Raw genomic sequence first — 16,199 nt, forward strand, 5'->3', positions numbered from 1 at the left:
TGGGCTTTTTTTTTTTTTTTTCTATCTTAATCCCTTATTTTTGTGCCTCTTACAATGGAAGCAGAGACTGAGAAAGATCCTAGGATCCAAATTTTTTACGCATGGCAACAAAGTTACTGGTTAGGCAGGCTTGGTGATCAAAATTATAACTTTAAATCTTACTGATGACCTGGATTCAGTAAATTATATCTTAATATGCTAAGAATTGCCTTGCTCCACTTAAGAATAATACATAACTAAAGTTTCTTCCCCCATAATTCATACACTTTCCACAAACTTGTGAGCTTCTTAAATTCAGTAATTCTACTACCATAGATGTGGATGAAATCAACTCAAAATGAAGAGGTAACCTTGCTTCTGAATATTTTTAGATTTAAAAAAAAAATTATCTGGGGCGCCTGGGTGGCTCAGTCAGTTAAGCATTTGCCTTCGGTTTAGGTCAGGATCCCAGGGTCCTGGGATCAAGCCCCACATCCGGCACCCTGTTCAGGGGGGGAGCCTGCTTCTCCCTCTCCCTCTGCCTGTAGCTCCCCCTGCTTGTGCTCTCTGTCAAATAAATATTAAAAAAAAAAAAATGATCACCGTTTATCACCAGAGAACACCACCAAAAAATAGCTCCACCGAATAAATGGTTCCCATTTCCCTTTGAGTTCACATGCTTTAAATTTGTGTCTGTGTTAAAATATAATCTGGAAAGGGTAACATGGCTTGGTATAAGACAGAAATGGCTATTTAATGATACAATCTACTTCACTTCCCAAATTATAAATGCAGTGAGCAACGAGAAGGTGATATTGCCATTGCACTTCTGTGGGCAACAGGCCTGGCTCCAATAAGATCTGATGACCTCTATTCCTTCTCAGAAATAAAACAGTTTACAGCACCTGAATAAATTAAAATGTAAGAAATAATATTTCCACAGAAATTACTTATATTTTTCATTTTTAACAAATGTTTTCTTTGTAGCTTTTATTTGTTCCATTGGAAGTTTTTTACTAATGTTCCAAGGGAAAATCTACATGTGTATATTTATTTAACTCATTTATATGTAACTCTTCATTAACTCGTGTGTAAAAGCAAAATTAGGAAAAAAACCAAAACTCAAGAAAAAACTTACTGGCAAGAATAATCTCTGGGAAGCACATGGTTTAAAAAGCTTTTTCCACTCCGCTGCATTTTCACTTGGAAAAGTTATTGGGTATAATGAATAATTAAATGTCTGCAGAAATGACCAGCCATCAAGCTAAAAAAATATTTAAAAAAGCCTTAGTTTAGATTATTTCACTTTCCATTTTCTCTGTAAAATCATAAACCAAGATTATTTTAAAAAGCTAAAAATTAAAGATATATTATGCTGTACAGTTAAGAGAAACTCACATTCTTCTTTCCCATTTGTTTTCATTCAAAATCTTAAAATCATAGTAATATTCTAGAAAGACTCCACCATAAAGATCAGAGGCACAATGAAAGTTCACCACCAAAAAATCAGAAAGCTGACAGCCTTGCACGTTGTTCATCTACCTCATCGTTACCTGATATAGAAATCCTATGAATTCCTAAACAGATTAAACTCAAAAAAATTAAGCCCTAGTTTCATTACCAAAGTATGTATAATAGTATCTATTATACACTTAAAGTCAGACCAATATGAAACTGGTCAGAAAATATTTGTCTATGTATTTTTAATACGCGTGGATATTCCTGATAATAAAATACACTGATAAACACAAATCAATGCCAATTTTTGAAAAAAATCATTATAAAAAGCAAAAAGATCTGAATATCTATAATGAACATGTTTAGTTTTCATACATTTCAAGACACTAAATTCTTTCAAATTCAGTTTAAATATTCTCTCTCAACAGAACTGTCGATTCTAGTTTCCTACAGAGCATTCACAATATACAGGGGGATGGGGCACCTGGGTGGCTCACTCAGTTAAGCGTCCGACTCTTAATTTTGGCTCAGGTCATGATCTCAGGGTAATGAGATCAAGCCCCACGTTGGGCTCTGTGCTACATATAAAGCTTGCTTTAGATTCTCTCTCTTACTCTCCCTTTGCCCCTCCCCACCAGTTTGCAATCACTCTCTAAATAAATAAATAAAATAAAAATTAAAAGTAAATTAGTAATATAAAAATTTAAAAATAATAAACTATTTTTAAAAAACAATACATAGGGGAGAAAAACTAAGTAGTTTATGTAATAGGCTGAAGATGCTCTTTTTTAATTATGACTGTGTTCATGTAATTTTTAAAAACATTAATGCCTTCCAACATAGTTTAAGGGAATATTTTCAACTCCACCATTCTGCTTTGATGTGTCTGTAAATTGGTTTAAAACACTAGCATTTTATTTTCCCTGCACAACTTATAAATCACTTAAAGATACTTTCAATATCAACTTCAAAAGGAAAGCTTAGTCATTTTTTCCTTAACATTCTAATATTTAGTCATCTTTTTTGCAGTAAAAGCATGTTCTACTAGTATTTGATACTTTCATCAAAAACAAAACCAAACATTCTCAGAATTGACTGTAATAGTTAAAAACGAAGTTTAAAAATACAGTATATATTGGGGCACCTGGGTGGCTCAGTCAGTTGGGCATCTGACTCTTGGTTTCATCTTGGGTCGTGATCTCATGGGTTGTGGGACTGAGCCCCTCAACAGGCTCCGCACTCAGTGGGGAGTCTGCTTGAGGATTCTCTCTGCCCCACCCCACTCAAATAACTAAATAAATAGATCTTTTTTAAAAATACAGTATATATTACACAAGCAATCCCTCAGCCAGATTTGAACAAAACACTGAGGCTGCATATAAGATGAAACAATTATTTCATTTTTTAATTACACTTCAAAAGGTTTCCACAGTTCCATAGCAATCTGTTGCTATTCTCTGAACTATTAAGACAAGAGCAATTCCTTGGTTAATATTTTAGAAAACAATCCAGACAAAGAGATCAAGATCACAATAACACATATCAAAAATACAGACACTAGAGCACCTGGCTGGCTTAGTTGGTACAGCATGCGACTCTTGATCTCAGGGTTTACGTTTGAGCCCCACGTTGGGTATAGAGATTACTTAAAAGTAAAACCTTAAAAAAAAAAATAGAGATGCTAGAAATATCTTAGGACAGTAAGTAAAGCTTTATACCACTTGGAATCAAAGATTTTGTTAGAAAACTAAAAGACTTGAGGTCACAAGTAGGATTTTTCACTCAATATTTTGAACTACTTTAACGTGAGAAAACATCAAATACATGTTTTTCTACATAGGGACTATGTTCTACATGTTTCCTACATAAAAGCCAAGCATAAAATCCAAATCAGTTTGAAAACTTAATTTAGTACATAGAGAGATAAACAGAGATAGTGGGGAGGAGAGTAATCACAATTATCATCTTTATCACTGTCTCAGAACACAAGGTAGTGAGATTTCAGGTGAATTTTCTTTTTCTTATACGTTCTTCCCCCGTATCCATCTGTTCTACTCTTCTTGCATAGTAATATTTTTTTTTATTGTTAAGGAGGTTATATGGCTGTCCTGATTAAAGAGTGTATTTTTAACCCTCACAAACAGCTGTAACACTATGGTTACATGACTAAGTTCCCAGGCCAATGAGATATTGGCAACAATGTCATATGCAATTTCTGAAAAATATTCATAGTGGGTAGGAAGGGATTGGCCTTCACTCTTTTCTCCTTGTGTTGGTTAAAATATGAGTGTGAGGGCTGAAGAGTAGCCATCTTGGACCATGAATGAGAAGTCTTATGTTAAAATGGCTCAGCCACAAGACAGAAACCAGAGTCCCTGAAGACATGGAGCCACCATTTACCACAGACTGCCTACTCTCATGTAAGAGAGAAATAAACTTCTATCTTGTTTAAGCCACTGCCAATATAGCCAAACTGACTGTAACTAATACAAAGCCAAAATAAAGAACTTTCTTATCAAAACAAAAAGCCACTTCCTTCCATATTGTCAGTCAAGAGCTCCCACCCCTGAAAACAGAAATAAAATCTTTGTGCACACTTTGTTTGAGGCACTCCCAAGCCAAGGATGGGAATAAAATTAAGTCATAGGACTTTCAGGTCAAATCATCCTGGAGCTATAGCCAGTGAAATAAAACCTCCATGCTTGGCAAAGGACTTTAAGCAACCTACTTCTTTTCAAAACCAAACCTTCCTCTTACACCCTAGATCTCGACTCTTAGATGGAGTGGCAGCCCAACTCTAGGTGGGCAGTTACTGAGTAAATATTTTTGTTCAATGAAGGAATAAAACAACATTCTATGACTATACCATTAAATATTCACCTCTACAGTCTTAAAAAAGTCTCAAATACTTACTATGCCTTTAAAACTGTCGTGTAATTGATCTTCAGCAAAAATATGGAACTGAAGAGGTCTGATGCTGAAAATGATAGCTGACTTCAACATGGTTACAGTTTCTTCCAGTCTTTCACCACAGGCAACCACAGCGAGGTGCATTCTCTGAATGGGCTGCACATTCAGACTATACCTAATAGAAAAGAAAACCACATTTTCCAATAGTTTTAGTACAGGGTAACATGTTAACAACATGGTATTTTGGCCACGTTCAAAAACTGAAGTTCAAAGCAAAGAAATATCAAATTACAAAACAGTACAATGTTGAATCAAGTATATATTTCTATATCCTCGATCAGATTTTCTCAGCCAATGTTCCTCACTAGGAACCAAAAAAAATTACGACTTTCTCAATTCTCCCAAGAATAGCACGTAAGTAGCACCATTCTGCACAGGAGAAAAGCTAATTCATTACTCAGACTGGATACATTAGGGCTTCTCTCCAGGAACTCCCCAAATAACAAAGGGAGCAACACCGATTGAAGGTCTTCCATTCAATTATTTTTTAGCTTTTTTATTTAAAAAAATCTCAAAAACAAATTGAAGTAGAGAAAATACAATAAATCCCCGTGTACCCATCTCCTAACTGCTATAACCATCCATTCAAAGGTATTATTTCATCTAAAAACCCTCTCTACATCCCCTTCACTAACCACCAGATCATTATGAAGCAAACCCAGACACAAATCCATCCATAAATATTTCAGTATTATACCCATTCTTCAACCATACTAATTATAGGAAAAAATTTCCTTCACATAACTTTTTTCACTGATAAACATTCAGTTCCATTCACCAAGTAATCAGTGAAAAGTAAAAAATTTCTGAGGTGGTCTAAAACATACTAGTTAAACATCAGTATGGGATTTTGGAAGGGAAGATTCCCTAAACCCAAGAAACCCAAGTTATTGGCTTAGACTATGTCAGACCCTACTTCTAATACAGAGTAGCAGTGCATAGCACTGGGCCTAAGGAACCTTTCAAAACTCTTGCATCTTAATAGTGAACTAATAATAATTCATTAGCATATAAAGAACAGAATTAATTATGTGTGACTACATTGTTATTAAACAAAATAACCTACTTATAATATTAAATTCAGATCTCACCTGTAATTATGGCATAAAATAATCGTTTTGGAACTGACAGCTAAAGGAATAGAAGAATGGAAGACAACATAAAACAAAACTAATAACACGTTAAGGTATTATAAAGTACAAACATTCTAAACTGAAAACATAAAATTTGACTTTAACTCAATTCTTGCTTACAGAGATCCTTTCTGTAAAATGTATAATGGTTAGAAATTATATTATTTAACATTAACAGTTGTATGTATACATTACTGAGATTTGCAATAGTGGAAATGAGTAATTAATCATTTTCCTTATATTTGCAAGTTAAAATCAACTGTAGTTATATTCCTTAACATAGGACTTTGGAATCTTGAGTATTCACACGTCCATGGGTTAAAGTGAAACTGAAACTATTTCCTGGGGAAAATCTTGTTCTTGCTCATGGGTAGTCCCTCAACTAACCAGGATATCAGAAAATAGAATTATACTAAGGAAAAACATTAAATACAAACAATTGACTATATAAAACATACCTGAATGCCAAATTCATACATCTTAATGTTTTAACATTAAACGTGTAATTATTTTATATTAATAGGATAAAAAAATCAAGTCTGAATATATATAATGTGCTCCCACTTTTATTGTGGATCTATCCCTTCCTATTAACGAGTCTGTTTTGCTATGAGCCTGGAGATAATATTAAGATAGCTGTCTGAAACTGATGCTTTTCTGGTCTGACTGGGTTCCTAAGGCCTGAAAACAGGTTCACTTCTTGAACATGCGACATTTCTCACTTATGTGAGTACTGGTAACTGTCAGCCTTCAGCAGGGGAGCTGAAAAGCCCCTGAGCCTAAATGCTTATCTTCTAGAAAACACAAGGGTCATTTCCTCCCTGATCCCTCTACTGGGAGGATGAAACTTAAATTCAATACCCTGGTAACTAACCCTTTCTTCAGGCTAATGGGCCAATGATTCTATAAATGAGGTTCTTTGAAACAATCAAACTGTTTTTAAGAAAAAGAAACCTCCCCCAGATAATTCATAAAGTTAAATATTATTACACCACTTTGTTAATGGTATTAAATGAAGAAGTCACATATAAAGTGCTATTCTTGCAAGAAGCATTATTTACTATATCAGAAATGGTGGTGGGGCGCCTGGGTAGCGCAGTCGTTAAGCGTCTGCCTTCAGCTCAGGGCGTGATCCCGGCGTTCCGGGATCGAGTCCCACATCGGGCTCCTCTGCTATGAGCCTGCTTCTTCCTCTCCCACTTCCCCTGCTTGTGTTCCCTCTCTCGCTGGCTGTCTCTCTGTCACATAAATAAATAAAAAATCTTTATAAAAAAAAATGGTGGTGATATCTCATTCTTCATCAAGGTTATCATTAAGATACAATACTTTGTCTTTAAAATTTATATTAATCTCCCAGGAATTAAATTTTATGAATAGTTTGAAGTAGGGAACAATTGCCTAATTTTGCACAAGGCTATCCAACTGTGCAAACATCATTTGTTTCAGAGTTAACACAGTTTATCCTTTCCCCACCCACCTGCTGTGCCACTTCCTTCACATAGATGGTGTTAGCAATAGCTTAAGTCTTTTTAAAGCTCTGTTCTTTACCACTGACAGCAATTAAAAAGAAGTAGTACCTCCTCCCTTGGCAGCACCCTCTATCTGTTCCCCTCTTTTCTGTTGAGCCCCTCAGTTTATAACACTGAAACCCGATCTGAGGGGAGGCTATCTACGCCCTCTATACCTAGAGCAAGGTGATATGCACTTGGTTCATCTCAAAGGAGTGGAAACCACAGTGATAAAAGTAAAAGAAAGACAGGCAATCAAGACACACAACTTCACAGAGCTCTAAATTATCTCATCTTTCAGGTAAATGCCTCCACACCAAGACTTTAGAATTGGCAATAGGCCTGGATTGCTTAACTAGATCCTGCCTTGAAGCTAAAAGCCCAGAGATTTAAAAAGTAAGCCACAATGTGCTGTTTTGCACAGAATTCTCTACACACAAAGACAAGTATCATAAAACCTTCTTAAGAAATAAGTGAAATGTTCTTCAGAGTTTAAAAAAAAAAAAAAAACCCTCTAAAATCAGTACCAGGTCTGACTCCTCCCAGGCATTTCAGCAAGACTTGTTTGTCACACTGCCAGCACTCCTTCTACCAATTTCTATGGAAGTAGTATTGTCAACTACATTGCATTTGCTTTTGGTTATATGTCCCTTTTTAGCAAAAGCATTATATACAGTACAGACTCTAACACCTGAAATGATAAAACAAACCATACTTTAAAGATGTCACTGCCTACCACCCTATCCCTAGACCTCAAGAACAGGAAATAATTACAACTCAAAAAAATCTAAAGTAATCTTCCACCACTAGAGGAAGGAATAACTAAAACCTTCTAATAAGATATAGGGAAGCAGCCATTCAAGTAATTTTGGTCCCAAAATGATATAAATCTTGAATGATATAATCTTGTCCGTAAAAATGTGCTATATTTTAATCACAGCGTCAATAAGAGGAAAGTCCCAATGGATTTAAAAGAAATATTTTCCAAAAAGTCATTTTTAAGTCAAACCTATTTTTCTACAGATATATGACTGGAAGGCATTCTACAGATAATTCAAAGGTAATACCTGAGTGCTTCCATGGCTAAATATGGCATAACCTGAGATCAACAGGAATTATGACAGTAATGAATGCTAACGTATAAAAGAAAATGAATCCATAAGTCTAAAAAGATACTAAATAAAGGGGTTGGGGGAAAGGGGAAACCCCTTCTTTAAAAACAAATATTAGCCAATAATGTAGAAGGAAAGACAGAATTACAAAAATCGCTATTTTGCAATCACCACTGTAACCGTTGATTTGAACAAGAATAACGAATGTTACAACCACAGAGTATCAAGGTGTCATCCCCACACATTACAAAGGGGATAAAGGTAGTGTTATATACAGAAACGTGATATCACCACCTTAACTACGTGATCAAAGTTAATCAATGTTAAACGTATGACAGAGCCTTCCTGAGAGCATGCCCAAAGCATCACCTATGCAGTATTCCTGCCCCAAATCCAGAGTCTAATAATGCAAAGACAGGCAAATCCAAACAAAGGAACATTCTGCAAAAACAAAACAAAAATATCATGTCATGAAAGATACCACGACCACCCCACAACCCCCCCAAAAAAAGTCTGAGGAACTGCTCTACAGGGAAGGAGACTAAGTAGATCTCACAGCTGAATGTATTGCATGATCCCTGACTGGGTCTTGAAGGGGGAGGGGGGTAATGTAAAGTTCATTAAAAGAAAACTAAGGAAATATGAATATATATTCTGCCAGTGTTAAATAACTGTGACAGTTTTATTATTATATTGGAGAATGTTTCTGTTGTGAAGTGATACATGCTGAATATTTAGACGTATATCATAATGACTGCAGCTATCTCTCAGATGATTCAGCCAAAAAGAGAAAGTGGCAAATAGGTCAATATCTAGTGAACAGCAGGTAGTGAGTGTGCTCACTATCCTAGTCTTGTAACCTCTGCAGATTTGAAACTTACCAAAGCAAAAAGTTCAGAAGCGAAATCAGAAAAAAAAAAAAAACTTAGAGTATTTTAGACGATAAATTCTAATACAAACACTGTTAACAGATTTCTAAAACTTAGGAATAGACTTAAGTAACATTTCTGCTATGAAGGAATCATAATAATGTGTCTTCTTTTTCTATTTAGACAGCACAAAAAGCTTTCAGGGTGTTCTTTCAGCCTAGTGTTCTCTCTATAAAAGAAAACAATGTTTAATAATATTTAGGCCAAGAATTAGCATTATAATGAAGTATGCAAAGTCAAACCAAATTAAATTTCTGATAACAATCACCTCAACTAAAAAGTAACTGCTATGAACCATCTTTAAAAACTTGCAGTTAAACAAAATGGAAAACTATGTTCAGAAACATTAATAGCAATTTCCTTACTGTATAGCTTAAAAACAAAATGTTTTACTTCTATTTAAAAAAAAGTGTTGAATTATCATACTAGGTAAAAAAAAAAAAAAAAACTACTGCAAAGAGTTGTATATGGGCACCTGAGTGGCTCAGTCAGTTGGGAGTCTGCCTTCCGCTCAGGTCATGATCCCAGGATCCTGGGATCGAGCCTCGAGTTGGGCTCTCTAATCAGCGGGAGCCTGCTTCTCCCTCTCCCTGCCACTGCCCCTGCTTGTACTCTCTGTCAAATGAATGAATAAAATCTTTAAAAAACAAAAATAAAGAAATAAATAGTTGTATATAATCACTTCTGAAACAACACACAATACTTCCACCACTAGAGGAAGGAATAACTAAAACCTTCTAATAAGATATAGGGAAGCAGCCATTCAAGTAATTTTGGTCCCAAAATGTTATATAAATCTTGAATGATATAATCTTGTCCATAAAAAATGTGCTATATTTTAATCACAGCATGAATAAGAGAAAAGTCCCAATGGATTTAAAGAAATATTTTCCAAAAAGTCCAAAGACCAAATATTTTCCAAAAGACCCAAAATCTTCAGGGTCTTACATATAGCATAAAAAAGAAAATCTAAAAACTTAACACAGAATGTAAGTACTAAATGCTAAAAAATATTTTTAAATAATCTGTAGAAATATAGCTCTAAAAACTAGCAGGGGCCACTCAAAGTAATACACATAACATTAAATTCACCTATAACTACAGATGCCATAAACCGAAAATCAATTCCCATCATAAAGATCAAATATTTTAAAACCTCAAGTTGCAAAAAATTAGTACAAAAGAGAATTTTTAAATAATAATACTAAAATTAAGAGATTGCTTAGAGGCACCTGGTTGGTTCAGTCAGTAGAGCATGCAACTCTTGATCTTGGGGTTGTGAGTTCAAGCCCCATGCTGGGCCTAGAGCTTATTTAAAAAAAAAAAAAAACAACAGCAAGAGATTGCTTAATAAGTAAAACAAAAAATGAAAGTAGGAAGATACCTGTAATCAATGGCAAAAACAGAATATATTATATTAAGATCATAAAATAAGCATTAAAACCTCAAGAGGTAAATATCAATACAGAAAATATATAGAACAAAAGACTAAGAAGCTCAAGAAATGTAGAAATACGTTCAGCAAATAATCAACAAACTATAAATCAGTAGTACTCTACCATTTTACTCTAACAAATGGTAAAATTATAATTCCCAACAATGCTAAGGTCATTGTAACACCTGTACATTCACACAATGCTGGTGCAGACTTTAATCCGTATCATTTTTAGAACTCAACTTAGTAATACAATTCATTCTCTTTAATGAATATTTGAACTTCTTTCATATGCTACACACTGGGGATAAGCAAGAAAGCCACAATCCTGACCGCATACAATTTACAGCCAATTGCAAAAAGACGGGATTTTAAAAGATTTAATGGGAAAGCATGGTAACCACTTCAGTAGAAAAAAAGATTGTTAAGGAAGCTCACTATACAAACATCAAAAGTAGTCTGGAAGTGCTGGGGAAAATCATTAGTGATTTACTGGTTGCCAAACACCTTGCTCAGCAAGGGGCTTGAATGATGAACAACACATGGTTATCTATCTGCAAAGCTAACAGTCTGGAAGATTCACAGCCACAATAGACGAGTAATACAGTGACAAAGAGGATACCGAGAAGGGAGAAGCAGTGGGTAAGGAAGGGAAATCACTGGATAAGAAGTGACGAGCACAATAACTAAGGGAATAGGAAGCAAGAGGCTATCAGAAGCAACAGTATAATAGGAGCTGGGTAGAAGAGTCGCTGCGGACTGACGCGAAGAAAGTCAGTCATAAACCAGGATACAAAACACAGATGAGGGAAGGTGTGAGAAGCCACATCATGAACTCAAGTTTAAACAAGAGAATCTACAGCATCTAAATCAAAAATGACCAAAATGCAGCTGGAAACAGTTCTAGAGCTCAGAAAAGAGCTCTGGAATAGAGGTATCAGTTAAAAAGATTATCCCGGGGCACCTGGGTGGTTCAGTCAGTTAAGCGTCTGCCTTTGGCTTAAGTCACGATCCCAGGGTCCTGGGACTGAGTCCTGTGTCAGGCTCCCTGCTGTGCAGGAAACCTGCTTCTCCCTCTCCCTCTGCCACTCCCCCTGCTTGTGCCCGTTCTTTCCCTCTCTCTCAAATAAGTAAAATCTTAAAAAAAAAAAAACAAAAACAAAAACAAAATGAATGAATGAATGAATGGAAAAAAGATCATCCTGTGACTATCCAGGGAGTGCGGAGAGAAAAGAACAGGGTCCTAAGGAACATTAATATCCAGGAGTCAGGACAGGGAGAGTGGTCCAGAAGCAGAGAGATCAAGTAGCTGAGACCCTGGTCTTAAGAGCCAGAGACTGACAGAGTTGAAAGAAAGAGGAAGTGGTAACCAGTGTCAAAGGGACCAAAAAAAGTGAGATTGGGCCTCAAAAGAACAATTCAGAGGTCAGAGGTGACTTCACAGTAGGAGAGGGGGGTTAGTCAGAGAGCCAGTGCTGCTCAGGCAGATTGAGGAGGGTTGTTGTTGTTTAAGGGCCTAAAGTCAGTAGATACTCTTAGAAGTCTTGCTGGTAAAGAGAAACAGAGTAAACAAAGAATGCTTGAAGGAAAAAAGGGTTGAGTAGAAATTTTGTGTTTGGTTTTGTTTCAAGAACAGAAAAAAGAGGAGAGGTGTGAGGATTCTGACAAGCTGCTGGGATGCAAAGATTGGTCAGGAAATGACTTAGTAAATGCAGATACAAATTACTAAAAGCTGATGCACATCAAAAGCAGTTTTTCTTTTCTGTTATTTTATGTTCACTGTGTAAATTAATTGGGAGGAAATAATCCCCCAGATAAGCTTTGATCAAAATAAAAGTCACACGGTATAAAGAATTCCAACTGGGAAAGCTGGGGCAGGCCTGGGAGGAAAACAGTGCCAGCTAAGGGCCCACTTGGTGCCTGGCAAAATGTGGACTTCAGGTTGTTAGTAATTGGGAATTTCAAAGAAGCTTTACCAGGTGGGCAGACAAGCTCTTAGAGTTAAGCAAAACTGAGGTGCTACTTAGAGTTAATACTGTAAGGTAGGGTGAGAATGATATGGCAGTTGTACCGCATCCTGGCTTGTCTCCATGTTCCACCAGAGTAAATGTGAGGGATCCTAAGTTCTAAGAAAGAAACTAAACGTGAGAGATTTTACATAATGATTTGATACATTTAACAAAATGGTTACAGATATATACTGTGGATTTAACATTACAAGTAGAGAGTGTAAAAGGAAAGTTTAACTTTTAAAATCTCAAATTTTGAAAAGTAACTAGCACAGGGTTTACAACATTATGTATCCATCCATCCACATGTAATTCTTTCCAAGGAATACTTGGAAACATTAGGAAAATAATGAGTTGGAGAAGCCAAAACAAGAGAAATAATAAGCAGGGGCTCCAGGATTCAGATTAGATCAACTTCCCTGGGGTATGCTTGCACTCAGTAGAGGGGGAGGGAAGATTATTACTCATGTTGTAACTTACAAAAGGACCGGAGTTGTATAAATCAGGGTATACAGTTTTCAAGCTTACCCAGCTTTCAGAGTGAGTAGATTTATGTCACAAGGCTGGAAATAGCAAAGTGGTGGCTGTTAATACTCTATTCATTAGCAAACTTTCATAAGAATGAAAAATACAGAGCTCCAATTGTCCAAATTTAAGAACAAGCTGAAGGATAACATTATCCTCAAAAACTTATTTTTTAGAAGTTTGAATAATCTGATTTAACTAGCTCATATTAAAATTTCAATCACCCAATTTTTTCCATAGCAATTAGATATAATAATGGATTTCAGTTATTCCTTCCCAGTTGTTCATGGAATGTATAATGTATCAGGAATACAAGAACATAAAAATATATACTACTAATATATATAAAGAATGTAGTTCTTCCCACCTAAAATGCTTTACCTCCTGTTCTTGAGCCTAATTTCCATGTTCTTCATGCAGTCACTCCCACCAGGAAGCCTTTCCTGATGCCTTAAGATGATCCCACCTTAAGATGACTCGCTTGTTTTTCCCATCATCACAGCTATAACTTGTCACCCTCTCTCTTTATCTCAGGTTTACAAGCCCCAGAAGGATGGAGCCACATTAACTAGACTCAGAGTCGGGTTCTAAGCACGTGGCCCTGTGCCCAGCAAATAGAATAAGTAGAATTAAAATTTAAATTAATCATAAAGACAGTAAAAATAGGTGGCTCTCAAAGAAATTTTACTCTTAGGAAGGGATTTCAGGCTACTGCCTCAGTATCCCCTACCACTATGTCACGGAGACGGTCTGATAGCCCATTCCTATCAACACTTCTTTCACTGAAGGTAAGAGCAGAATCCAAGGCCTTCATTATCCAGAGCCATGCACAAAGCCCAACTACTGAGCAACACACAAGCTCAATAAACAATGTCATGTCAATACTAGCTCCTTCATTAAACACTTATTTTTATCTTCTCATTCCTCAATATTCAATTTCTCTGATAATAATCAACATAATCCTGCCCCAATTGTCCCCATTAACCTACAAAATGTTTTTTTCAGCAGCTTTAAATGCCATATATGTTTGTAAATGTCAAGGGAAGTCTATCTTTATCACCTGTTTAATACTTTATCACCCAGTTACCTAAAATTATATCATAATTGCTCCTAAGAACAATAGTTTACCTTAATAACACCTAAAAACAAGTTAGAGCATTTTATACACAGTATATACTAAAAATTAGTTATAACAACTATAAAATAGGATAAACAGAAAACCCAATCAGAAAATGATTCATTTGCTTCTAAGACAATATTAAATTACACGAAAAGAAACATTTTTGTGTCCTATTACAGTCAAAAATTTACTATGTACTATCTAATCTTACCTACACTGATCTACCAATTGAATTTAGGTGCCTACCTAAAAGCCGCTTCCCAAAAGCAGTTCATTCCACAAACATCAGAGGGCAGCATCCAATAGGGATTCCAGTAACACAGAGAGAAATCTTTACACCTAACAGAGTAAGACAGAAATAAAGAGTCCTATGTGAGTATTTCGGTTTAAAACTAACAAGGAATTTACTTAATAACATAATAACTTACTGTTCTATTTTATAGCAACAAAACTGCAAATCCAATTCTGCGAATTCAATCTGGCTAAGGTAACTTGAGGAGTTTTGGAAATTTCTCCCTTTTTCAAGGTACCATTATTTTAAATAGAACTTTAAAACCGCTAGGTAGAATATAGTACAGACTGAAAAACCATTTCCTAGTCAGGAACTCTCCAAACATATTAAAATTCCCTCCTCAGATGACACAGAAAATATGGGAATACTTCTGAAATTTTCCTTTGTGTACTACACATATCCCCCTAAAATAAAATCCATTTCAGCCAAACAAAATATTTGCTTATCCTAGAGCAAAATTAAAATGCCACAAATGCTGACAGAAAAGGAAGAGAGGGTCTTTGAAGGCTTTTAAATCAATCTTCAATCCAAGCTAGTTGTATGGTGAAAAGATAAGAAAACACGCTGATATCCATGGCTCAGTTTCATTATGTACATTATCTTCGCTTCTTCATTCTGCTATATTACACAAGCTAAAATGGAAGATTAAGTGTAGTCTTTCCACTTAGATTGCAGGTCAGAGCTCATAACAACAGCCATAACACCTCACCTTACAAAAAGTACGTTTTTCATTGTTAGTACTTTTCAAAACAATAGTTTAGTTTGAAATTCACTGCAGTGAGGCCTGGATACTAAAGCAAGTATGTATGAAATCAGGGTGAGTCACTAAACCAGGTCACCTCACGTCCCCTCGCCATGTAACTTTGTTTTTTCTTGCTATAAATTCAATTATGTTACTGTTCTTACAGCAAAAGGTCTATGAAATTTCATACTTGCAAAGACTTCTGGGGGCACCTGGGTGGCTCAGTTGGTTAAACATCTGCCTTTGGCTCAGGTCATGATCCCGGAGTCCTGGGATCAAGCCCCACATGGGGCTCCCTGCTCAGCGGGGAGTCTGCTTCTCCCTCTCCCTCCACTACTCCTTCTGCTTGTGCTCTCACTCTTGCTCTCTCTCTCTCTCAAATAAATAAAATCTTAAAAAAAAAAAAAAAAAAAAGATTTCTAATCATATCTTTCACAAATGCCAACAGTCCTGGGCAGAGGATCTCAAACCCAGGCTACACAGCAAAATCACCCAGAGAGCCCCATACAAGAACTATTAAATAAGAATCTGAGAACAGGGTGGGACACAGACGGTTTTTTAAATGCTGCCTAAGGACCCTGGGTGGCTCAGTCAGTTCAGCGTCTGCCTACAGCTCAGGTCATGATCCCAGGGGCCTGGGATCAAGCCCTGCATCAGGCTCCCTGATCAGTGGAGGGTGCTTCTCCCTCTGCCTCTCCCCCTGCTTGTGCTTGTGCTCACTCTGTCTCTCAAATAAACAAACAAAATCTTTAAAAAATAAATAAATAAGATGCTGCCTAAATAATTCTGTATACTACTGCATAAAAACCTGCAAAGTCAGGGGCGCCTGGGTGGCAAAGCGGTTAAGCATCTGCCTTCGGCTCAGGGCGTGATCCCGGCGTTGCGTGATCCCGGCGTTACGGGATCCAGTCCCACATCAGGCTCTTCCGCTATAAGCCTGCTTCTTCCTCTCCCACTCCCCCTGCTTGTGTTCCCTCTCTCGCTGGC

The 16,199-nt window shown here is 36.4% G+C and overlaps 1 protein-coding gene across 1 annotated transcript in view; it reads right to left on the reverse strand.

Annotated features, from left to right (window-relative positions):
* The window catches only part of GXYLT1 (glucoside xylosyltransferase 1), a 55,472-nt gene that overhangs the window by 30,399 nt on the left and 8,874 nt on the right, over positions 1-16,199 (reverse strand). Inside the window, exons 2-4 of the mRNA XM_040642342.1 lie at positions 14,425-14,517; positions 4,351-4,522; positions 1,118-1,243 (exon numbers count right to left, since the gene is read on the reverse strand). Coding sequence (XP_040498276.1) covers positions 1,118-1,243; positions 4,351-4,522; positions 14,425-14,517 — 391 coding nt within the window. The remainder of the gene's footprint in view (positions 1-1,117; positions 1,244-4,350; positions 4,523-14,424; positions 14,518-16,199) is intronic.

The sequence above is a fragment of the Ursus maritimus genome, unplaced genomic scaffold (assembly GCF_017311325.1).
Source record: "Ursus maritimus isolate PB19 unplaced genomic scaffold, ASM1731132v1 scaffold_26, whole genome shotgun sequence".
Taxonomy (NCBI): domain Eukaryota; kingdom Metazoa; phylum Chordata; class Mammalia; order Carnivora; family Ursidae; genus Ursus; species Ursus maritimus.